Below are 25,521 nucleotides of genomic sequence, written 5' to 3' on the forward strand. Positions count from 1 at the left end.
CAAAGCGGCCTGCTCGGCCAGCAGGCCGCTTTTCATTGAGGTCATGAGGGAGGTAAAATATAACAGAGATACAGATTACATTGACTAACTAATAAATCTATCAACATATATTGTTAAGTCATGTTCATACAAACATAGGAGTACGGAGTACCAGTACATAACTCTGACTGTTACACGGCATGGCAAAAACTTGTGAAATTATATTTACATTATGTCAATATGTTTCTCTAGGTAAGTTATAAAATAGCGGCTAGATCAGCCCATAATGATCTAATATTGCATAACACCCACTGTTCGTGCCTGATAGCTGCCGTCATTAATATCACCAGTAAGTTACATTTCTGCTACATCTTATGATGTAAGATGTCTATGGGTATGGTTTCGATTGGAAACGCTATTTTCTGTATTTTGAGGGGCAAATTTTGCCGGCTTAATCGGTGAAAAAGGTTTTTGTAGGCAACGCCAACGCTCCCCAATACATTTACACAATGTCCAGCACTATACGCGAGGTTTGGGAAAATTTAGAATCTGGTCCCCTTGAAACACAATTTCCTGCATTTTCTGGGCCAAATTGACGGTGGATTAGCTAGGTTTATTAAATTTCTATTGGCAAAAAAAATCACAAGGGTTTCAGCTTGATTCCCCCCCCCCCCCGACATATATTATCATATTCTTTTGCCGCTGCCACTGACTGAAAGCACAAGCTCTATTCATGACCTCTGGGTCAAAGGGCATTCAAATGTATTGCACGGTCAACTGACTGCCAGCCCGTCAAACCGGGGCTTTTGGCAAATCCCCCCGATCAACGCGTTCCATAGCAACAGCGTATCACAGCTCTATGGGATGAAACCCGATCCACACTTCGTCATAGCAACGACCTATCACAGATCTATAGGATGAAACCTGATCCACGCGTCTTCAAAATGACCTACTGTAAATGTATTTAAGTTCGCGGAGATTTAATTTCGCAGTAGCGGGAAAATGGACTTTTCGCAGTGGTTTTAATTTCGCGGTAGCACCATGCTCTGTTGTCTCTTACTGCCATGGAAAACTGTTCGCGGTGGTTTTAAGTTCACGGTGAAGCAGCCACCGCGAACATTAAAGCACCGCGAAAGTTTCTGCATTTACAGTATTTGACGTGAAGGGAGGCGGGCGTGGCTGTGTTTGAGTGTTTGTGCCTTCCGTTCGTTTATGCGGTAGGTATTTAAGAACCACCCAAACTGTCAGGGGACACTGCCAGGTGAATCCACGCACAGGTCAAGGAACTTACCTCAGACCGGGTTTGGTGATTAAAAAAACGAGCAAAAATGGCCGCCACGTTTCGCCGACTCCTTGCGACAGCAGCTCTGCTGGTGCTGATACAACTCCTCTCCATCGGTGAGTTACAGTCTTCGTTAAATCAACGTCAGAAGATTTAATCATATCATAAAGACAGGTAAATGTCGTAAATGTCCTCCATACTGTACACGCCCTCCGGGGAAGTGAGAAAAAAATCTTAAGGGCATGTTGTAATCTCCAGGCAGATCCTACGGTAGCATTTAGAATATAGTATCAAAAGCTGGCAGAGGAGTGAAGCCGGCCTAGGAATGTGTTTACCTACATGGCAAATGTTCACCTCTTGGCTGACTACATTCCTTCGCCAGTTTGGTACTATCTTATGCCATCGTTTGCGCCCTGGATGGATTGCCCCAACACTAAGGGGTGTTACCCAGTATTTACACATAAACAAGAACAAGAATCGTAAGATCTGCTTGGACATTAGGCATGTTGGTCATGGTGCCGAAGCATTGCTGGCCTGAGTCCTGTCAACGGAATCCAGGATTCCATGTTGTTTCCCCATCCAAACCGGGGTCTAATGGACTGACAAAGCTGTGTTGTCGGCCTTTAGGGCTTTGGTCGCCGAGGGAACCGACATGAACCGACCCAGGATTAGCCCTTAGTTGGGCAGCCCTGGCTGGTAAATAAATAAACCGACTTGAAGTGTCCTTGTGATTTGGGCACTGTCACAAACATCGTACGATCGGGAATTGGGGAATTTCTTTTGACAGCCATGCACATGTCCTGCAAAGTCCAGCTGTCTTTCGACACGAAATGCTGATTCTTGTCGGTGGTTGGCTCTGCCAAAGCCTGCCTGAGAATGCCATGGCGTCAAAATCGTACGACGATCGCACGAACTATGTGACCGCACCCTTCGCAACTATTGTTAACCTCCTAGCAAGCAAGGCTGAGAGAGGGGACCCCGCCCCGATTGTCGCTGTAAACATCTGAAATAGCTGTCCGAATAAGGGGGCGGTCAGATAGGTCGTGCTATCGTCATACGGTTTTGATGCCATGGGATTTTCAAGCAGAGCAAGCCACCGACATGGATCCAAAACAGCATTTTTTGTACCAAGACAATTGAAATTTGCAGTTTTGTCCTACAAAATGCCCGAAGTTAGCGATCGTACGTAGGACGAAATCCTGACGATCGCACGACCTATGTCACCACGCCCTTACTATGAGCCAACCTAAAAGAGGAACAGATAATGATTTAAATTCTGCTTGAGAAACTAGGTTTGTCACGAAATGGCGTGCGACTGCCTGCGGGCGATATTTGCGATGTCTCGCTCTAATTATTTTTGGAAATACGAGAACAACATATTTCTGGAGACTTGTCCTGCAACTTTCACAACACAGTATGAATGATCTCAAACACAGCCGCTCACTGTATCCACAGCAGTGAGGCTGCTCGGTAAATAATCTGACTAATGTACAAATAAAAACGATTCAGTATTTACAATCTTACGTAAGCCGGATTTGATTGCTCAGAATAGCGCATTAGAGAAACAATATTATTGTCGCTAAGAACTGTTTGGTTTACAGATGAAGTTAAAGTACATAACGACATTATAACAAGCTCATATAGGTAGGTGATACATGTCCATAAAATCCACTGACTTTCTTACTTAAAATCAAATTTATGATATTATGACATATTGTTTATACAGACGAGACTACAAGAGTGTTGCTTTAGAAAATATACGCATTTTCTTTGTTATCTCCGGAATAATTAAACATAAACGAAAAATCGTCAGCTACGTTTCTAAATATTAAACATTTGCGGCCATTCAATACCGTCAGTTTGGCAAAGTTGAAATGTTAGACAAATATATTGTATGTACCAGTGGGTTCCCTACGTAATTACGGCTCACCGCGTACCCTTCAGTGACCCGTAGAGCGCGTCCTTATAGACAAAGGCACGCCCGTTCCTTGTAACTTTTGATACCTTGCGTATATTTGTATCCGAAAATATCCCTCCAAAGGGGACATAAGAAGAGACTTAACCCGCAAGCCCCACCCAGACTCCGATAAGAGCTTGCTGTCTAAAACCTATATACATGTACTAGCAGATTGATATCGTGAAGCGCCTACCTTGATAGAAAACACAATTATTAGTCTGTGACCAGACCCTCTGGTCGACAGACTTTTAGTTTTGTCACGTTTACGCGCGTTCGCAGCTGTATCTGTATGTTCCCGTTGTCTGAATTCTATGTGGTTTGGCAGGTCCTTTGTACTGAGGTTGACGATGATGCACGTGAACTTTTTTTTGCGGCAGGTGGTTTTATTATGGATTTTATAAAAATAACACCCCTACAATTTGTTCGTCTTGCGGTGTTTTGGTCCAGATCCTCTGTATGTGGGTCATGGTGTCATTGGAATTTGTCAAGCAGATGCGTGGTGTTACCTGATCGTCAAAGTTATTCGCGTTCGCATCGGTATCTGCATCTTCCCGTTGTCGCATACGTACGTTGTTTGGCAGGTCATCTGCACTGAGGTTGACGATGATGCACGTTGTTTTTTTTTGTTTTTTTTTGCGGCAGTTGGTTTTATTAGGGACGCAATAAAAATAACACCCCTACAAAATGTTCATCTTTCGGTGTATTAGTCCAGATCCCCTGTATATGGGTCATGCTGTAATTGAGATATTGCAAGCAGATGCGTGATGTTCTCTGGTCGTCAATGTAACGCGCGTTCGCATCTATATCTGCATGTTCCCGTTGTCGCATACGTTTGTGGTTTGGCAGGTTCTCTACACATAGTTGGACGATGATGCAAGGTGTTTTATTTTTTCGGCAGCTGTTTTTATTATGTATGTAATAATTTCAGAAATCACCCCTGCAAATTGTACGTTTCACAGTGTATTGGCCCATGTCTGCATATGGTGCCCGTTGAGGTAATTGGGTATAGTTAAGCAGATGCGCGATATGTGCAAGAATTTTACGCGCGTTTGCTTTCTACCTCTTATTCAACAAGTTTATCCGTACTACTTTATGTACCAGCATCATGGACCCCGGGATTCACCCATTAACACTGTGTCATGCTACCTTATGGCTTCACACTAGTTAAAAACTTATCGCACAGTTCATCATCAACAGCTGTGTGTTATCGTATGTGGGACATGGGAACCGACATCTAATGTTCCACTAATGACCCTGTCAATCAAATACCTCCTGTCGCCGTTTGCAATGAAGCGTGTAAGAATTCTCGTCCCAAATGAAGTTTAGCCATATTATATTCCCGGACTTCGACTAAGAAACATCAAGGTCCTATTCCGTGCTTCATACTTATTACGTCCATAACAGAAACATGTTAATACTTGGTGCGTTTGTCAGTCTGCCTGTCGGTCTTGTAGGTGTGTCTGTGTGTGAATGTGCCTGTGTATTAGAGTAGACCATCCGGTAACTTATCGTCACCATATCTTTTTGACTTTGGCCACATGTTATCTCACAATCCATACCTGTTTAGTAAGATTCACATGACACAGAAATATTAGGCAACTTTAGATACAACGATATATCTAACACCATGAAAAGAATCATATAGGATATAAGCACAACGTCACACACCAAAGAAGACAAAACAACCAACATATACCAGACCGACGTCACAGACTATGTTACCTACGGTCACTTGTTGATTATTGGCAACATTGTCAAAGTTCGCAGGAACATGATAAGGATGTAAACGATTTAGATTCAATACTGTTATAGTCAGTTTTTTTAGTATAAAATAACCTATGGGAATCAGAAACCGCACGCAACCAGCTGCAGTTGTCCCAAATTAATCCCAATCTAATAGGAACATGTATAATATGATTTCTTATTACTACCTCATAGTTGATGTGTCTTGTTTCGCAATGTAATATAGTTAAATGTCGATTCTTTATCTGAGTCTATTTTTATTACTGGAGTTTATAAATGTCATTCAACCCGAACAAAATGCTTAACTCGATTTTTCGGTGGCACATCCGTCGACCTTTGTCAGGATTTGATTCACTTACACTTGCACGTGACCTAGAGACACGGGACTCAAGTAAAGACAAGTCGCCTGGCAAACGGTATCGGCCCCCGTCCCTGTTGTGTCAGCTAGTGTGCTGATCTATTTATTTATCTATTTCTGCAGGCACAACGTCAGCACAAACGACTGCAGCCGCAGGTTCTACTGCAGCCCCCAGTACTGCAGCGCCTTCTACTGCAGCAACTACCGCTGCACCGGTCTCTCTCATGCGCTACGAAGTAGTGCTGGTGTATGAGGCCATTTCCATCTGGGCTATTATCCTGATTTTGACCATGCTCGTGGCTGATGCAAGCAGTAAGTACATACACACAGAGAGAAAGAGAGAGAGAAAGAGAAAGAGAAATTTAAGAAAATTTGTACATGAAGATGCCTTGGTTGTAAAATGAAGGGACCGTTTCTGACATTTTTCTGTTCTTACTGAATTTAATTTAAAGACTTGGTCTTTGCTTGTTTTGTTCTATCTATGTGATTATTAATGCGATAAGCCCTATAATTCTACAATGAATGTCTTTGAGTTATTAGTTTTCAATATGTTTGAAGTTGTTAGATGATTCATTACTATGTTCAATTATTTACGTTTTATGTGCTGTAAATTGTATGTTCATGATGATTGATCATGATTTATTGTAAATTGATCCAGGATCCCGTTGGAAATCAGTTGATAAACTACTTAAGGAAAGAGCCTTAATGATTATTGAATTTAATAATTTACAAAATACATAAATAGATGAATTAATACATCTTCTCTTACAGTGAACTTCACCGTTGTGAAGAACGTGGCCATTGTTGGCCCTATCATCGGCATGCTGCTTTGCGCGGTCCCGATGATTTTGGCCCCCATCTCACCTAATAACGGAAGCAGTGAGTAAACTTTTGGATTTATGTACCTATTCATGTTTTTTACAGTTTATTACGTTTGAAAAGAAGTCACTAGTAGATGACAACTCTATTAACCTTTTCATTGAAATCCAAAATTGTCTTCAGCTTGACTTTGCTTTACCTTTGCTTCTATTGGAATCCAAATTATCTTCAGCTTGACTGTCTTACAATGTCTCCTATTGGACATCTAAACATGTCTTCATTCATAGTTAGGGTTCTTCCAGATCACTTCAGCGTCACTGACGAAAGATAGTGGATGCTATCTGAAACGTCTGGCCGTTCCCAAAATCATATCAACAGGGGTGCCTAAGCATTTGCACAAGCCCTATGAGATTCGTACGAACATTATATGATACCCACGAATCCATGTGAAAACGCACGAACCTTATGCGATTTGCACGAACCTTATGCGAAATCCCCCGACCACCGCCGGGTCACGTGACATTACGTCGTTCGCATAATGTTCGTGCAAATCAGTGTGCAAATCACATAAGGTTCGTACGATTTCGCATAGTGGTTCGTGCGATTTTCATAAGGTTCGTGCGTATTACATAATATTGTTACGAATCTCATAGGATTTCGTGCAAATGCTTAGGCACCCCTGATCAAGTTGCTTGAGTAACTGCTTTTTGCCATAATCTTACCATTCTTTTCCCGTTTTTAATGTGTTTTAGATGAGCAGGGTGGGTTTACCGCCCTTATGATCCAGTCTACCGTCTGTGCTGTTCTGAGTTTCTTCGCGGCATTTTCCGGCTACAAGGTCAAGCAGAATATTGGTAAGTGTCGGAACTTATGCAAAAGAAACTTACGTATTGCACAACGATTGTACATGGTACAAAATATGGCATCTACTGGTAACGTTATATGCACATAACTACAGTGCCATTAAATACAATAGTGTGTAGTATGGGCTGAGAGTGGGCTTTTGAAATCACTGGAGGACCACGCTTTGGAAATGTGACCTAAGCCTAAGAATGTTGTAAACTAAACTTTGACTTTGTACAGGTGAATTTACTCCAACAAACGGATACGGCATGCCGCAGACAACTCTGTCTCTGCTGGGTACCGTCGGAATGATGCCTGCCATCGCGGGGACCATCTTCTCCGCACTCAACGTCGCGGAAGGTAAGGATAGAAACAAGAATATAGTTATATCCTTGATTAGGGCTGGGTACCGGTACAAAACCGGCTTTTCTTCTTGGACCGGTTCAGAAAAACCGGACCCGAAAAATTCATTGGACCGGATGCTGGACCGATTAGAAAATGAACAGATTATACTGTCACTATGGCGACAGGCTTTCACGTGCTTTGGGGCTTATTGGTCCAAGAAAATAGCAGCGGCGAAGAAGAGGAGAGTTGATAGTAATTTTTATCAAGTTTCTACAATCAAACTTGGTCTAACTTAACAGACGCAGTTGTTAACTTGAAGATAAGATACTCCACCAAACAGATTCCTTTGTAGCGAAATGGACCATTGTTTTGAGTACAGTGGAAGCCAGTTAATTGCACGTCGGATAAACGCACACTTCGGTGAATTGCACGGAATCCCCAAATCTCGTGGCGGTGCGGTCCAACTGGGTAACTTCGCATTGTTGCACACGCAAACTGGATGTGCAATTAAGCGGCTTCCACTGTATTATCCATTCACCGGGTCTCATACTTAAGCTTCTACATGTACCTATGTAAAGTTTCCCTTGTCATTCGCTGTTATCATGTACTTATAAAATGTGATGTTCGGTTCGTACCACCGATACAGTTCGTAACTCGTACTTTTCAGGGTACCAGTGGCCCGGTATTATCGTTGGCTGCATCTGCACCGGACTGATGACGACAAACTTGATCTGGTATACCACACGCGCTATGACAGGGAAGAACATGGCCGCCAAAGGTGAGGCATACCATTGAATAAAGTTTATTGAATGAATGAATGAATGAATGAATGAATGAATGAATGAATGAATGAATGAATGAATGAATGAATGAATGAATGAATGAATGAATGAATGAATGAATGAATGAATGAAGATTACATACCCACTGGGTTCAGTACAAGTCACAACAAAAAATACATGAAATATATACAATGAATCTACAATACTCAAGAATCGTATTCTACTACGTAATTTCGACTTCTTCTCGTTTCTTTGTGATATTGAAAATGTAAGAACAGATATGCTTTATAAGCAAAGGTTTGTCTAGATTCATAAGGAATATAAATTTGTCTATATTACTAAGTTGTATGAAGTGGGGGAACATAGGTTCTTTTAGTGTATAGACTTCAGCTCTCTCTTTCTTGTACAAACTACATTCTACTACAATGCAAATTCTTGCCCGAGGGCTAATTGCAAGTGACAAAAAATGACAGACAAATAATGAAGACAGTATAGTAAGCGACTATTCTAGTCTAACATAAAGATGTAACTTATTGGGTTTGACTTCTTTTTCTGAGGGAGTAGAAGACGAAAGATTCCACTTTTTATGTAATGTGCGACATTAAAAGGAGAATAGTTTTCTTTTTATCTGAACGTTGAGATATTAGGATAGAATTTGGTGGCTTCTTTTAAGAGTTCTTTTCTCTCTTGATCATAGAAGGGGCAGTTTGAAATAAAATGCGTTTCGCCTTCTATCATATATAGTCTTCATCTGCCTCCCAAAGCTCATTCATACAGTAGACACACTACAGTCCCTTGCTGCCTTGAGAGAATTGGCAACTTTATTGCGAATTGGCAACAATTTTGATCATGTGTCACGTTGATTGATAATTCTGTTGTTTTTTTTTTCAGCTGTTGAAGATAAAAATACTGTCAGGTAAGCACAAAAATCATGTAGACTTTTAACCCTGCTTCAGTTTTGGCATTGATACAGTATAAATCGGCTCCGAGGAGAAACTGTAAAATAAAATGTAATTCTGTATACGTAGCTGCGTTATTTTTGGGCTTACCTGGCTTCAGACAGACTTTGGCTATGCTTCTAAAAATGCTATGAGTTTAGCAAAAAATATTGTAATTCTTTTCTTAGCTCGCAACAATTAGTACAAACTCTGGCCCCTCCAATCTGATGAAATGTTGCGATAGAAGCTAAGAAGGCAAATATTGCAAGTACACATGTATCATGCCAGTGTAACGTTATATTACTATTCTTGTGCATTTGTCTGTCCCTGCTTGTAGACGCCAATATCAGCAACGCTGCCTGAGAGTATCTGTAATGTACTTGTCAGATTTCCTAATAGATGAATAAATAAATCACGAATTTAATAATTTTTTAAATTATTCGTCCTACAGCATGAACGTCAACGTCCAGTAATAGTGCGGCAACAAGGTGACGAAGAAAGGAGACGAGTAAACTGCCAGAAAACCCACCCATCTCTACATCAACCCATCCCTCCATCCACTTGCTACAGTAGAAGCCGCTTAATTGCACGGCCTATTTGTCAGTGGGTTAGGTGCAATTATCCAGCGGGTGCAATAATGCAAAGTTATCCAGCTGGACCGCAGCGGTTTGGGATTTTGGTATTCCGTGCAGTTAATAGAAGTGTGCGTTAATCCGTTGTGCAATTATCTGGCTTCCACTGTATAAGTTAAAACTATACCAATGGTCTTGGAATACGTATTAACTTTTGTTTGGCACTGATTCCCATTCCATGACGTGCAGACAGGACCTCAGGATTCTTTGTCACTTTGAATGTCAGTCTATCAGGAGCTGAAGATTCTGTGTTACCATGGAAACCGCTCATCACACCTCCATCACCATGGTAACAGACAATTCTCAGGAAATAGTTAGTCCATGTTTGCACATATGCATACATCATTATGAATAGGATGTTCTCAATATTCTCTTGACTTAGAAATGTTGGTCATCAGGATTCTAGATAAAGTGTCACCATGGAAACCACTCATCACACCTCCATCACCATGGTAACAGACAATTCTCAGGGAATAGTTAGTCCATGTTTGCGCACATGCTCAAATCATTAGGAATAGGATGTTCTCAATTCTCCTGACTTAATGTTGGTCATCAAGATTCTATGGGAGCCTACCCTTTGGAAGGCTACTGGAAGCTTTATTCGCATATTTAGTCAGGCTAGAATATGTGCTGTCGAACGAACCAGCGATATATTTAGAGCTTTTAGTAAAGAGTCTCATTATTACATCTCTAGATAAGTGAAATATACTCCCAATTGTCTCAACCGTACATGTCATATTATTCAAATTGAATACTATCCAGACATTAATGTACTTTGTACATAGTGCCTTCATGGGCATTGCACGATACTTTAGTTTTTGTATGAGTTTTCTTTCTTTCATTGATGGTTATCTTGTGGGAGAATGGCCTATGACATGGAATATTTAGTGCTGCAGTCCACAATGTAGAACTACTCTCCGAGCAGAAGTTAGGCTTCGTCTGTTTTTTGACTTTTTTTTTAGTTGTTTTTCTTTTGTATTGTATCTTGTATTGCAAAACAACTAAAAACGTCAAAAACATCTGGAGCTTAATCTCTGCTTGGAGAGTGTTTATTTTTAATATGTCGTAACAAATGTTTCTTTACATTTTCTACGTTTGAAGATTTTTCCGGCACTTTCATAGCACGTATTTTTGTTCACGGTCGTAGATTCGTGTCACGTAAAACCACGCTGGTAAACAGTAATGATGTTAGATTAGTATGCTAATGTAGATAGTTTGTAGCTGTTAGTAGTAATACATGTTTTTTGCCATACATTGTACCTAATGCAATCGTTGTGAAATAAACTTGACTTGACTTGTATTAGTGTTTTGGATCTGTGTTGTCATGGTAGAATGACAGATACCCGATAGCTGATACGATGAAATAAATTTAGAAGGAGACGTTTTAAAAGACATTGTGAAAGAGATAATAAATTAAGTATCACATGCTTGAACGCGGGTTCATGTATTGATTTATGAAAAGCAGATTGAAGAAGAAGTAATCGTGTTCCTTATACTGTCATAAACGTCTGGAACATAAGGACTGGCATAAAAAAGAAGTTAATAACTTCAAATTAAAGGTATCAAACATTCTACCATCATTTAGGGTAGATCAAATCGTATTCTTTGAGGTAAGTCAGCTTTCAGCAGACAGTAGTCAACAGTAATCAACAAATCTGTCATTGTAATGTTTGTAAAGTTTTAATCTGGAGAGCCCTGACGGAGTATCAAATTTTACTGCAGAAAGTATGTTGTGTTGATCGCTCCAGATGGTCTATAGGGAAAATTTATCACGCTAAAATATGACACAGTACATATTGGTGGCTGTTGTTATTCAAATCGACCGCACGGTAAACTGACTGACAATCCCTCAAACTGGGGCATTTGACGAAACCCGATCCACGCGTCGTCATAGCAACAACCTATCACAGATCTATAGGATGAAACCCGATCCACGCATCGTCATAGCAACAACCTATCACAGATCTATAGGACGAAACCTGATCGAGGTGTCGTCATGGCAAACGGCCGTCAAAGTGACGTATTTGACGTAAAACGAGCCGGGGCGTGACTTGGTGACTCAGCAACTTGCTGTGTTTGAGTCTTGCACGCCCTACTGGACGTCTATGCGTCGGGTATATATAACAACTACCCAAACAAATCAGCTAAGCAGACCGGTTCAACCACGCACGCAAAACGACAGGACTGTTGTTGTGAAGAAGAGCAAAAATGGCCGCCACGTTTCGTTCTACCCGCCGACTCCTGACTTCGGCAGCTCTAGTGGTGCTGATACAACTGGCGTTTTCTATCGGTGAGTTAAATCTTCGTTCGAAAAGTCTATCCAAGAAGGTCCCTCTTTTCAACCTCCTTGGTCTAACACAAAAGAATTGTGGGCTTTCTTATCTATCAGTACAGTAGCAAATGTTTGCACAACATTCAGCCGACTTCTGACAGGTAGCTATAGTTGTCTTAAATCGCTATTCGGTTCTTGCATACTTGCATACAATGTACTTTCTTCAGTTAAGGAAGACAGAGCTTATTGTGTACTGATCTACTCGCTTTCTGTGTATTATACATAAGATTATATCATACAGTTTATAGTTGCACTAGTGAGAAAGAAATCCCACGGCGGATTCGAATGTAAACGTTATGTCAAAGCACTAAAGATGGATCATATCATAACGTGATCATGATTTAAACCTAGCTTATAATGCTGACAGCCAGCATTTTTTATTTATCACCTCAAAGTCAAAAGTCTTTGAAAGTCTAATAGCTATATCCAGGTGCGTAAATCTAAATGCCTTTGATGCCCAAATGACCTATCTCCTCATAGTCAGTATACAGTGAATGTTTATATGAGAAATGGGAGGATTTTGGAATCGGGAGTGTGCAAACGTTATTTATAAGTTTTGAGGATAGTCCGTCCCCTACTTATAAGGGGCAGACTAAGTTATCGCCGCGGCCTCTTGGGCGTCAGAGATCCGAGGGAACCGGTGTGTGGACGCGGTAGCCTGTCGGTATCTCAAGTCTCTGATCAGGGGCATGTATATCTTTTGTTCTGGCTTACACAAGACAATAGTGTTCAATTTCAATTCACACCAAAGAGATGCCCGAGGGGACATTAACCTTTTTACTTCACGGGACTGGTAGCTGTAAATGTCTTCACACAGTCAAGGCTGCCATTCAGGGGACTGAGGCAAAATTTCCTCGGGGGAATGTCGTCCCTACTGCCGAAGAGCTGACTTGTCGAAGCCCTGATAACAGACAGGATTTCTGGTGTCCTGAACCCAACTACTACGCGATATCTACATAGATAGTTGCGTATGCATGTCGTCGTGTATGGCGCCGTCGAGTGTTGGGCTCAGACCCGCAGATAGTATAGGTCTATGCTCGCCATGCCTCTTAGAGTCCTACGATGCGCCCTTGAGAATGGCACTTTACACGACCTTCCTCAATTTCAAACAGGTGAAAAAATGGGTACCCGACTTCGGTCGGTGAGGTAAAAGACTACCTTTACCTTCTGTCTGTGCTTTGTATGTGACACTGTTAAAATTAAGTCAGAAAATTGAGAGCAGAGCTACATTGTTCCCGTCTGTCCAAAAGCAAAAAAGGTCCTCATGGCAAAGGTGAATAGTCAGACAGGTGCGACCTGTGGGTTACCTGTGCGGTTCAGGACTCACCTGTCAATTGATCAAGTGACCTGTAGGACGCGTCATTAAAGACAAAGACACAACTGCGTGCATTTGTCCCAGAAAATATCAGGTTGCCCGTTAAAGAAAAGGGACTATAGAGACAGTAGTGGAGTCAAACGGCCTTGCATTAAACAAATGAGCTTGAAAGAATAAAAATAAGCAAAATAACCAGAAATTACAGGTATCATTTGTCATCGTTACTCTAATATGGTTATAGTTAACGATGTTTATTGAGTTTACTATCAAGTTGATAAAGTTAAAGTTTATTTTCTATCAATACCATGTAGTTAAATGCCCATTCTCAGACATGTATAAACATGCGCCACGGACCAATTAAAAGGCCCCATTCTATGTTGGTTATGACGCCGTAACACATAGATTCTGGCTAACCCGGTGTTAAACAGAATCAACACTCCCTCACTCGCTCACTCGGTGGTTTTATTCAGTAGCAAAGGACCAGGCGTTATGGCACCATATACACCTCGGGGTGGGTTATAAACCCATAATTGTTTATCTGAGTGTAAAGTTTATTGTTGTTTGTTTACAGGCACAACGTCGGGACAAACAACTGCAGCAGCGGGTTCTACTGCAGCCCCCAGTACTGCAGCACCCTCCACTGCAGCCACAACTGCAGCACCTGTGCCTCCCATTCGGTACGAGATCGTGCTGGTGTACGAGTCCTGCTCCATCTGGGCTATCATCCTGATGTTGACCATCCTTGTAGCGGATGCAAGCAGTAAGTATAACTGTTATATCATACTTCAATAAAGGTTAGACATCCAGGTAATAAAATACGACATAAACAACCACTACACCTGTGATTTCGATTGGGTACGAAGTTGTGCTGGTGTATGAGGCTTGTTCCATCTGGGCTATTATCCTGATGTTGACTATCCTCGTAGCGGATGCAAGCAGTAAGTATAACGTTATGATTAGTTCACCTTCATCCGTGGGGTAACCTGGCGATAAAGTATGAAGCTCTTCAAAAGTCCAGTGTGCGACCAGTTCGTACAATTCATAAAGCAAGAATCTTACATGGTTACAGTTGATTTCGCCACAACGTCATTTCGTCAACGGCATTTGTGGCAAACTGACATTGTGGCGAAACGACATGTTACCATATTACATACTCAACTATGACATGTTCTACATTGAAGAGAATATTTTCTGATTTTCATGTCTTTTCACTCTGTTTGCAGTGAACTACACAGTCGTGAAGCACGTGGCCAGTATCGGACCCCTGGTCAACCTGATAATCGCCGGAACGTGCCTTGTTTTGGCTCCCATCCCATTCAACAACGGGAACAGTAAGTCATGCCGCTTTCTAGATCATAACAAAGTTCTTTTGCAGGATAATCTCGATTGCAAAGTTCTCTTTTTTAAACAGTGGTTGAGACATATAGATACTAATACAGAATTATACAGCAACATATTTCAAACATTTTTGACAGACCTAAAGTTAATGTCGCACATAAATTGAAATATCCATGTTTCTGAACATATATAGTATGAAATAAGAAGAACAAAGTCTTGAGTAATTGCTGTCTTGCCCACAAGCTGGCAATATGACTGGTACTGTTGAGATGCAGATGTATCCGCTCTTTATTTGTATTTCGATGCTTGCCATTTAATACTTTTGTTCTCCCTTCGTGAGCACTTACTTGTTGCATTTTATAAAGGGAGAGGAGCTAAGTTCTTTAGTGCCAACGTTCATACTTTTTTCAGACAGTACTAGTGTAGTACTGAAGTCAGGGGACATGTAAAATATAATAGCTCGTTATATATATGTGTATATTTGACGTAATCTATGTTGTTATTGTTTGTTACCATGGTTACTTACACACTTCATTGTATCATTGATTGTAACATTGTGAATGAAGAATAAAATGTGAAAAAAATAAAAATAAAAAAAAAAAAAAAAAAAAAAAAAAAAGTTCTTTTGCACAATTGACATTTCGGAACGTCGATGAACGTTAGACGTCCATGTAGTAAGATACGGCAAAAAGAAGGTACTCAGGCAGCTGGGAATTATTTTGGTGTTTTCAAATCATATCCAGTTGCTTGGGTAAACTGCTTAAGCCCCCTTTACAAATCAAGAATTTAGCTCGGCCGAGTTGTCAGTGAGCTCGAGAAATTCCGAGGAGGTATGACCCTGATGCCAACGAAGAAACTCTGCCATTTATTCGTAGGCATCAGGGTCATGCCTCCTCGTAATACAGATCTCGACCACAACTCGGCCGAGCTAAGGTCTTGATTTGTAAAAGCCGGCTTTAGGACGCCTTTCCATTAGACGGCGATCGCGCTGCGCTCTCACTGCGACCTAAATAGGATATGTGTAACCCTTGCTTTCACACTGGGTATATCATACAAAACGTAAATGTAAGAATGTGACTGAGAAGACAATAAAACACATACAGTGTAGAAAGATTCGTTTCTTTTCAATAGAATTCGTTGTGTGATCTGTAAAATGTTAGGTCGCAGAGTCGCAGAGACAGCACGGCGAGAGTGCCGTTTTAGTGGCCTGGAGTTTGGCCATTTTGTGCATCTAGTCGCTTCCGAAGCTTCAGCGATACTTTAATCTCTAGAACTAAATGGAGAGTTCCCTTTTTATCCAACTTTAGTGATTTAATTGTAACGTGTCCCCTTCAATGTATTTTAGGCAGGCAGCCTGGGTTTACCACCGTTATGATCCAGGGGTCCATCGTGGCCGCGCTGAGCTTCTTCGCGGCATTTGCCGGCTTCTCGGCCAAGAAGCACATCGGTATGTGTGTTACACACACACGCAGACACACACACGCACGCACGCACACACACACACACACACACACCTGCACACGCACACGCACACTGACTTACTCATTTTAGTTTGTGTACACAAATATGCACTCACACAGACACGCACACGCACGCACGCACACGCACGCACGCACGCACGCACGCACACACGCACACACACACACACACACACACACACACACACACACACACACACTGGGCGCATGTGTGTGTCCCTTTGTATGCAACATGACCACCATACAACTCTTCATTGTGTCCTCTGCCACATATTGTGTAGCTTAGAATCTACCACGTGTACGTTGTACCAACCTACGTACTTACTTAGGACTGCTGCTTATCCCTGGTTAGTACATTGTACAAGATGAATGTAACCATCCTGTAGTCTGATACAACGTGTTGTCGCACATAGCGCTTGTTACAATTTTTGTACGGTAAACTTTGACGTTCATTACATTTTGTAGGTGACGGTTCCACAAACAAGGACTTCCCGTACACGACCATGTCCCTCCTCTGCAGCGTGGGAATGATGCCTGCCATCGCAGGAACCATCATGTCTGCTATCGACGTCGCACCTGGTAACTATGGAAACAAATAATAGAAAAGTTATTGTTACTGGGTGGGCCGACTACTCTCACTCACTCTCTATCTTTCTTTCTGTCTTTATATTTTTCTGTCTCTCTGTCTCTCTCTCTCTTTCTCGTTGCAATAACTTTAACTCCTTAACCTTGAGAGCAGATCCTCTGGCAATCATTCTGATTGACCAGGAAAGCTAGTGGGTCACATGTACAACTGGAACTGTTACCAGTGGCCCGGTATGATTATGGGCTCTATCATATCACATTGTGTACTAACGATTGACTCTGTAACTCGTACCTTGCAGGTTGCTAGTGGCCCGGTATGATTTTGGGCTCTATCGCATCATGTTGTGTTACAGTAGTAACGATAAACTCTGTAACTCGTACCATGCAGGGTGCCAGTGGCCCGGTATGATTATGGGCTCTATCGCATCATGCTGTGTAGTAACGATAAACTCTGTGACTCGTACCTTGCAGGTTACCAGTGGCCCGGTATGATTATGGGCTCTATCTGCACCGGCTTGATGGCAGGATGTATCATCTGGTACATCACACGTGCTGTTACCCATAAGAAGAGAGTCGCCAGAGGTAAGCATCATAGCCTTCTTCCGCACACTGTGTGATCAAAACCCGTGTTACATAATACTATTTGTTGTTTGTCCCAAAAATAAGGCAATCTTAGTGATTAAAGAAATAAAGCCTACTGAAAAGAAACTCCCTAATATAGTATATACTTCGGTACTCTGAGACTTATTAAATCCAACGCACTTATCCAGAATAGTATACGTAGGGACGACACAATGCCTTGCACTGCTACTAGTTACTCCAAGTACCATGCTTACTTCAGTATTAGATGTTCGCTTATAATAACTCTATTGTCGTGCGTTTTAGATATTTGTTATTTTGATCGTATTTGTTCTGTCCTTTTCAGTTGCTGAGACTACAAATAATGTGAGGTAAGCTCAGAAATGATTTTTACTTTGCTTCCGTTTTGGCACGGTTATACTTTTCATATTTCCTGAAGTGGAGCTACAAAGCAACAAAAATATTATTCTGTAGCTGTATTGTTTTATGATTATCTAGCCTTCTAATAGACTCCGGTTATGTTCAAATACAATGGATGAAAAATATCAGCGCAAAAAGAAAGCTTAAAGTAAAAAAAAATATATCATCGCAATCTTTGTGTAGTTGGCAATGATTCAAACAAGTTTAATATCATGTGATTGTTGCTAATCCCTACATTGATCATCATCATCATCTGTCTGATCAAATGACTCTATTGAAGACGAAATTGCAAGAATAACGAATTTAATAATTTCCTTACATTCTTCTTCCACAGCTTAAAAGTCCAGGAGTATTAGTGAAACAACAAGGCGACGAGGTGAAGAGACGAAAAACTAAATCTACCAGAAAAATCACCCATCCTTCCATCAACCCATCATTCCGTCCATTTGCAGTAAATGAGAACTATCACCCATAGTCTTTGAATATGCGAAGTTCCGCTGCCTACACCACGTTGGCAAGAGTCAAAAACCGTTCATCTCTGATTAGAGAGCTTCAATCCCATTCTCAGAACTATAAACTGAGGACATCGGGATTCTTTTAATCTCCAAGCAGATCCTACGGTACCATAAGATAGTACTAAAGCTCGCCAAAGGGATTCAAACGGTAACCGGTAGAAAACGCACTCCTAGGCCGGCTTCACTCCTCTGCCAGCTTTTGATACTATCTTAAACTTATGCTACGGTAACTGCTTGGATATTAGCATTCTTTATCTCTTTGCATATGTATATAAGTGATATATTTGGAGCTGATTGTGAAGAGTAATAGGACTTTTTTATTAAGAATTTTACATGGAAAAGTGAAATATGCTGCAAACCTAAACAAACCTACATATCATTTTAGTCAAATTGAATATTAGTTAGACATTAGGTGAGCGTACTATGTACGTTGCTGGCTTTGCATGAAACTTGATTACATTTCAATTGTTTGTTTTGCTTTCTTTGCTTGATGGTTGTTTTACAAAAAATGACTTGTTATATTGAATATTTGTTGCTGTATATGATATGGAATATTTAGTAATACAATGTAGAAATTAACAAACTGTCCACCAGTAAACCGGTTGTAATGCTTATACTAGACAAAATACATTTCATATTATTCAACATCTAGACCATATTTTGTGTTTGGGTTAAAGACAACCAAAAATAAGCATTCAGACTATCAGGTGTGTAGTGCGTAAAATACAATTACGTAATGAGTGTTTGCAACAGAAATATTAGCCTCTATCTGTATGTACATTTGCTGGAATAAAATGTCATTATAATGCGAGTTCTTTTGAATAGACATAGAGTTTCTTTACACTTTCTAATAAAAGTATACATTCTTCTAATACTTGCAAGTTTACGGCGTTTTGTACTTTGGCTTGCATGTTGCTTTTCTACTCTAGCTTGATGTTACATGTAGATGAATGCTTATATATTCACAGACATGTAGAGTAACCGTGACTTGGATTACACTGGCATGTGTTTTTCTCTATCTAAATGTACACACATCCATTTTCATCCATGGAAGACCCCCATTAGGCATTTAATGCACAACTTAGAATATATGTCCACCTATTCTTGATTTATGTTCTTCCTTCAAAGCAAACGGGAGGTCTAGAAAAAGTTGTGCTAGCCCTCGCAGGCTTGACACAGAACACATATGTGCAGACCTTGCACCTTCGCCTGCGCCTTCTAGTGACCTAGAAAAGCATTACACGCAAGGTCTCTTTTGGTCACCGTCGATATCATAATGAAGAGAAAAAGATGTGTGGGGCAAATTTCGGTATTTCCGGACTTGCGCAGATGACCCAGTTTTAGCCCATACAGAATGCTTAGGTAGGCTTGGGAAAAGTGGCAGTAAAATTGTTTTTCTTGAGATATGTTTGGATTTTGGAGGTGCATATTATAGGTAAGGCTGCATAGGTAAGGGTTGTAGTTTCTATATTATGTTGAAAAAACAGATTTTTAGTGATATTTGTGGCTGCAGTAGGCCTTAGAAGTTAGGTGTTTTGGTGTTGTTTACATGCAGTGAAAGGGGGTGAAAGGTCTCCCACCTATGTTTTGATGGCATATAATATAATTCCGCCGTAAATTCCGTAATTCCTTTTTTTGTCGTTAAATTACTCTTCAGAGGTCGGACAACCATGCCAATGTGAGTTTTTCATGTTCTAAAAGTCAGGTAGGTGATTTTTGACAGCCTTTTTCTCCCATGATCCCTATTGTTAAGAATATGCATATGAAATACTGAAATGCAGCCTGTGGGCAAAGGTTTGTAGCTGTTGCCATTCGGCGCTAACTCAGACGACCTCAATACGACAGTAATCTAGGTGCGTCCATAGGACTGTACGATTTCGATACACATACACATACACATACACATACACGACCACACTGTAGACAAGCAGTCTATTGATTTTTCAGTCCGGTTGTAATAATAATACACTCTACAAAAAACCTCTGCCGCATCCGGTAACCCTCCTGTTGTTAGTGGTTTCGCCCAACAACCCGGACGTAAAAGATGTCCGTGAACCTGAACCTCTTGACACACCTTCTGGACAGATCAGATTAGAAGTCTATCGGGACCCTTCGTTCTTTCTAGATCTCATTATCGCAGAGTAAAGTTCTTAACATCTTAGAACAAATTTAAAGTCACTTGGGGACAACACAAGTTAGGAAAGAGGTAGCCATAAGGTCGTAAAACGAAGCATAAGAGGGAATCTTTCAAACGGTTTTAGTTGGTGTGTGAGAGCCAACTATTTGACAGAGACTTCGGACGATCACAGCTACCATGTCGGCTGCCACCCCCACCACGCTGGCGGAGTTTGAGGCGTCTGCACGGCAGAAAGCGACAGCGTTCGCGTGGAGCTACCTGAGCCGGCCCGGTGAGGACGGACAGACTCACACTGATAACCGTCGGGCTTTTAAACGGTAATGTTACATCACACCAACCGTTTTTACTCTATTGGGACTAGAGCTGTGTAACAACAGCATCTAAAGACGGGTTATTCATTGTATTACCGTGTCAAAAGAGATATAAAATTGTGTGTAACCGCAGGAATATGAAGCAACCGTTTGTAAACACAACTTAGGGTCACCGGATACGCTCCGCTACATTTGAGCATATCAGGTTTCGGTCAACTTGATTGTAATACATTACGCTCTAAGCTGGGTGTTGGCCGTTATTTTCTTCCATCCCAGAATGGTTAAGTGACGATTTCAACTGGAGATCTTATCATTGGACATCCAAATTTGCATTGCTGTATACAAAACAAGTTGACTTTTGCCGAATAAAAATTTATCTACGTAAAGTTGTGAAGTGAAAACTTTTCTGTATTTAAAGTTTTTCTTTTCAAAATCAGTAACATGAACGTTCTATTGCTTTCAAGCTATCGCCTCATTCCACGGAATCTGCGTGACGTGTACATCCGGGACACTTCTGTGACCATATTAGGTACCAAGCTGGATTTCCCAGTGGCCATTGCGCCAACAGCCACGCACCTATTGTTTCATCCTGAGGCGGAGTTGACGACTGCAAGAGGTATGGAATAAGCTCGTTCAGAATTCCGAGTACGCATGCGTGGTGATAGGGATTGTGGGTAATATGTCAAAGGTGAAGGTCCCTGATACATAAAGAAAGCATGCCTGGACATTGTTATGCAAATTCGGACAAGGTTCAAGACGAGAACTGTTTACAAGTTGGACAAATTCCTGTTGCTACTCAAGCGTACTCAGAAGAGTGTGAACGACCTTATACACTGTAGATGCTATAGAAGTCATAGAAGCCACGCAAAGTACAGCAACTTTTGAACAGTCGACGACAATTTACAAAATAAAAGTAAAAACAGGTATCTAACAATTTTTATACAGATCCCTGACTTGAATACTTTATTTTACTTAGGCGCAGCCTCCATGAACACCCTGATGGTTCTGAGCTCCTGGTCGCATCACTCCTTAAAACAGGTGGCTGAGGCGGCTCCGCGGGGGGTCCGCTGGTTCTACATGCTGTTCTACCGAGACCGAGGCCGGATGAAGCGGCTCCTGGAGCGGGCAGAACGGGCGGGTTACGCCGCCATAGTCCTCACCGCGGATCAGCCTTTCTTTACGTTTTCTTTTCGCAAAGTAGCGACTACTTTGCCATTAGATTTTCGGTAAGAGTACCCTTTTTCATTTCTATCATCATCCCTGGATTTTTTTTTCTTCTCTTTTTTGTTTTCTTTCGTCCCGGGCCCATTCTACGTCCTTGGTTATACAGTGCTACTCGCACACAATCAATAGTTTGGTATCCAATGCTATTATGGCTGCCGAGTTACTTCGGCCCCTTACGCAAATAACGCAAATCCATGAAAATCTTACTAGTCTTTCTAGTCTATTGAAGGTTAAAAAGAATACTTCATACAACCTTTCAGTAAATATCAGTACCTTGTTTCTAATTTTTCTTCAAAATATTTCATGATTTTTTTCTCAAAGCACATTTTATGTTTTTCAATAGGTTCCCCAACATCTACTTAGACGACAACCCCCCTGGGCCTCTCGGCTCATTAGAACTGGCCGAGTACTTCAAGAAAACCGTCAAGGAGGCGGCAACATGGGAAGATGTGGAATGGGTGAAGAAGAACACCAGGCTGCCGGTTGTTCTTAAAGGAATCCTGTCCGGTACTAATAATTTATCACATTCGTTGAAGGATTAAAATAGAGAGAGACTATTAACAGATCCTACGGTAGCATAAGATAGAATCAAAAGCTGCCAAAGGAGTGAAGCCGGTCTAGGAGTGTGTTTGGCCGATGACTCCCTTTGGCCGGCTGTACTCCTTTGCCAGGTTTGATACTATCTTATGCCACTGGTAAATCTGCCTGGAGAATATAAGTGACTATCATCCTTTTAAGATGTCAATCAAGAGACCTGACTGTAAATTTTGGAGAACGCAGCTTGGGATAGACTCCCTAATTTTGTCATTAAGTGCGGTAGGTTCTTTACCATGCTCAGGGTGTGGCTCTCCTCAAACACGGGACCTCGGCTTCAGATCTAGTCCAAGAAGATGTCCATAACCAAAGCTAGATAGAAGTACCCATTTTGATCTGATTTGAGTGGGGAAATGTAAAATACCTTTCCCAGGGACACTAGAATGTGGCCTGGCTTGGATTCGAACCCGAAACCGTTAGATTCTAAGAAAAAACAAAAAACTCATATACCACATGTATTATGTTCAGAAATGCAAAAGCCTTCATTACAAGTTGCTTTAATTTTATTGATTAAGTACTGATGATCATATAGACCGTTGAGCGCCCAACAAATATGATAGACCTCCTTACCGTCTTTTAATCTCTCTCGAAAATCCCTAATGCCTTCCAACGAACGATCTTCTTTTAATCTTTTGCCGTTATTCAATTAGCACAAATGCAAAAAACTTCTAATGGTCTTTTAAACATATTTTAGTGATGTGAATTAGCTATAATGTTTAGTAACCCATTAGTTATCAAAATGTATATTTCCAGTGGAAATGCGTCCTTCATGAAATAGCATACGAAGCTCATGTTTAACTCTGTTCTACAGTTGATGATGCTAAGATGGCAGTCCGGTTGGGGATTGACGCCATCTTGGTGTCTAACCACGGTGGCAGACAATTGGACGGAGTCCCTGCTACTGTGAGTCTTACAGCTTAAACTTTGTCTAAAAATTATACAAGGAAGAGCTAGGCTCTTCCCCTGATTAGAAAATGTTATAGCTGACGTCTTTATTCTCGGTTAAGTGCCTGATAGTCATCAATTACCACATATAAACGTATCAAACATTCTGCAATCCAGTAAATCTTTTCTAAATCAATACTAATATCAATCTTAAGGATAGTATATCCGCTGACCATACGGCAGATATTCTGTTTTCTTCGACGCGCGCACCCTTGACGTCAAAATGTCGAAAACATTTAAGAGTAACTTCAATGTACTATTTTTGTAGATCGACGTTCTTCCGGACATCGTCGGCGCAGTTGGCGGTGAGGCGGAGGTTTACCTGGACGGAGGGGTCCGGACTGGGACGGACGTGCTGAAGGCCTTGGCGCTTGGGGCCAGATGTGTGTTCATCGGCAGGCCCGCTCTATGGGGACTTGCTTATAACGTAAGTATGTCCAACACACTAAATTTAGTACAGTAGAAGCCAAGGTTTACCGCACACTTCTGTTGATTGCACGGAATCCCACAATACCAAACTGGTGTGGTCCAGCTGGATAACTCCGCATTATTGCACCATCCGGATAATTGCACAAAATACGCTGCCAATCGGGGTGTGCAATTAAACGGATTCTATTGCATGTAATTTTTCTATGATCCCAAATTGAACTTCGAACATGTCTTGAACATCAAATTGTTATTTGCCATTTTCGAAATTCGATGAACACCATTTGATGAGCTTTGTTTTGGTGCCCAAAGATTTCATGACTTATGTTGGTAAATTGAAACATGCCTACACGACAAAATCAATACTATACACTGCTTTCCGTTACATCAGGGTGCTGAAGGTGTTCAGCAGGTTCTCAAGATTCTGAAGGACGAACTCAGTTTGGCCATGGCCAGAGCGGGTAAGTATATTTGAAAGTTCGTAACTTTTAATCTAAAAATTCAAGAAGATTCACTAATTCCTTGACTCAAGTCACACAGTCACAGATTCGCACAAGTGCAAATCATATCCAGTGTTGAAATGTTACATTCTATAGTTCATATGCATGCCTCTATGTGTTTTTAAGCATGTAAATATAATGTATATATGTATATAACTATGGATTTATTATGAACGTGTTGTTGTTGCGCAAAAGTTGCTTTCGGTAATTTTGTTTTGTTCTTCCAGGTTGTGCGAAGATACCAGATATCCAGCGGTCTTTAGTCGTCCACCAGTCATATTATGGTGCACCATGGCCGCCACTATCTAAGTATTAGGGTGATGAATATCTGCAGCATGGAAGAAAATGAGCTGACTTTTTTTTACCACAATCCTTTTAGATAAGATATTATGCCAGAATTTTGAGATAAACAATCATTATGATAATTCACAGCTGTTTATTGTACGTTGAACTACAGACAACAATTCTACACTAAAACACACCTTGTTCAATAAAGCCCCACGTATAATTTGCATATTGACATTGTTATGCACTGTATGTCCATACACTCTGTCCCGAATACTGTAAAGACAATTATTCTAGAGCAATGTATTATCTTATATTCTCTTTAATATAATTTCTCTTCGAGTAAAAGAAACCTGACATGTCATTAAAATAATTATCAACTCTAATACCCGCTGTAAGAGAGCCATCTTCATTTCTTATTTTCTACAATTAATGATATAAGAAATCAATGGAATCCAAGATTATTGAACAAAGGTATACATTTATCTACGTTTAACCTCTGTGTAGTGCCATGTCGAATCCACCGTCACAATAGTCAAGTCAAGTCAAAGTTTTAATGCATTTGTAGAACGGGTACAATGTAAGGCAAACTTAGGTAACGTTATATTGTATAAGACAACTAGCAATATACTAGAAGTAGATTTATGCTAATAAGGTAACAATAGATGAAGGCTATGCAATGGTCGAAGAAACACAGTGTACAATGTAAAACAAATCCAGAATGTTGCTACAGACTACTTGCTAATAACGTGAATCTAGTACATGCTTACATTCAGGCTTCAGTTTATACAAACAATATGATTGAGAGGATATGCTGGCCAGCTGTAGTGCCCTAAATGTTAGAGATATAGTGACTTTA

The 25,521-nt window shown here is 40.9% G+C and overlaps 3 protein-coding genes across 4 annotated transcripts; all 3 read left to right on the forward strand.

The window, feature by feature from the left end:
- Window positions 1–1,220: 1,220 nt before the first annotated feature.
- LOC118404781 lies at window positions 1,221–9,581 on the forward strand. Of its 2 annotated transcripts, XM_035804118.1 has the most exons (8): window positions 1,221–1,377; window positions 5,443–5,631; window positions 6,091–6,198; window positions 6,891–6,992; window positions 7,222–7,341; window positions 7,994–8,104; window positions 9,000–9,024; window positions 9,498–9,554. In XM_035804118.1, the coding sequence occupies exons 1-8, from the start codon at window positions 1,308–1,310 to the stop codon at window positions 9,517–9,519; spliced, it is 747 nt and encodes a 248-aa protein (XP_035660011.1). In that variant the 5' UTR covers window positions 1,221–1,307; the 3' UTR covers window positions 9,520–9,554. The 2 variants fall into 2 exon arrangements, with proteins under 2 accessions (XP_035660011.1, XP_035660012.1); XM_035804119.1 differs by lacking the exon at window positions 9,000–9,024 and having other exon boundaries at window positions 9,498–9,581.
- A 2,305-nt stretch (window positions 9,582–11,886) lies between these two features.
- On the forward strand, window positions 11,887–18,200 carry LOC118404310. Its single transcript, XM_035803378.1, has 8 exons — window positions 11,887–11,968; window positions 13,897–14,085; window positions 14,549–14,656; window positions 16,009–16,110; window positions 16,607–16,720; window positions 17,198–17,308; window positions 17,652–17,676; window positions 18,060–18,200. Exons 1-8 carry the CDS (start codon window positions 11,887–11,889, stop codon window positions 18,079–18,081), a joined length of 753 nt encoding a protein of 250 aa, XP_035659271.1. The 3' UTR covers window positions 18,082–18,200.
- Window positions 18,201–20,539: 2,339 nt separating this feature from the next.
- LOC118404311 (hydroxyacid oxidase 1-like) lies at window positions 20,540–24,444 on the forward strand. Its single transcript, XM_035803379.1, has 7 exons — window positions 20,540–20,694; window positions 21,153–21,304; window positions 21,665–21,914; window positions 22,256–22,419; window positions 23,318–23,409; window positions 23,720–23,878; window positions 24,269–24,444. The coding sequence occupies exons 1-7, from the start codon at window positions 20,555–20,557 to the stop codon at window positions 24,350–24,352; spliced, it is 1,041 nt and encodes a 346-aa protein (XP_035659272.1). The 5' UTR covers window positions 20,540–20,554; the 3' UTR covers window positions 24,353–24,444.
- Window positions 24,445–25,521: the final 1,077 nt, after the last annotated feature.

Source organism: Branchiostoma floridae, chromosome 17, assembly GCF_000003815.2.
Source record: "Branchiostoma floridae strain S238N-H82 chromosome 17, Bfl_VNyyK, whole genome shotgun sequence".
In the NCBI taxonomy this organism is placed as follows: Eukaryota; Metazoa; Chordata; class Leptocardii; order Amphioxiformes; family Branchiostomatidae; genus Branchiostoma; species Branchiostoma floridae.

Excerpts from the sequence above, each read along its gene's own strand:
- LOC118404781 (XM_035804118.1), top strand. The coding sequence starts at position 1,308 with ATGGCCGCCACGTTTCGCCGACTCCTTGCGACAGCAGCTCTGCTGGTG. Across the intron at positions 6,199-6,890 it reads CTCACCTAATAACGGAAGCA|ATGAGCAGGGTGGGTTTACC; the intron begins GTGAGTAAACTT and ends AATGTGTTTTAG. Across the intron at positions 8,105-8,999 it reads GAAGAACATGGCCGCCAAAG|CTGTTGAAGATAAAAATACT; the intron begins GTGAGGCATACC and ends TTTTTTTTTCAG.
- LOC118404310 (XM_035803378.1), top strand. The coding sequence starts at position 11,887 with ATGGCCGCCACGTTTCGTTCTACCCGCCGACTCCTGACTTCGGCAGCT. Across the intron at positions 14,657-16,008 it reads CCCATTCAACAACGGGAACA|GCAGGCAGCCTGGGTTTACC; the intron begins GTAAGTCATGCC and ends AATGTATTTTAG. Across the intron at positions 16,111-16,606 it reads CTCGGCCAAGAAGCACATCG|GTGACGGTTCCACAAACAAG; the intron begins GTATGTGTGTTA and ends TACATTTTGTAG.
- LOC118404311 (XM_035803379.1), top strand. The coding sequence starts at position 20,555 with ATGTCGGCTGCCACCCCCACCACGCTGGCGGAGTTTGAGGCGTCTGCA. Across the intron at positions 22,420-23,317 it reads TCTTAAAGGAATCCTGTCCG|TTGATGATGCTAAGATGGCA; the intron begins GTACTAATAATT and ends TCTGTTCTACAG. Across the intron at positions 23,879-24,268 it reads TATGGGGACTTGCTTATAAC|GGTGCTGAAGGTGTTCAGCA; the intron begins GTAAGTATGTCC and ends CCGTTACATCAG.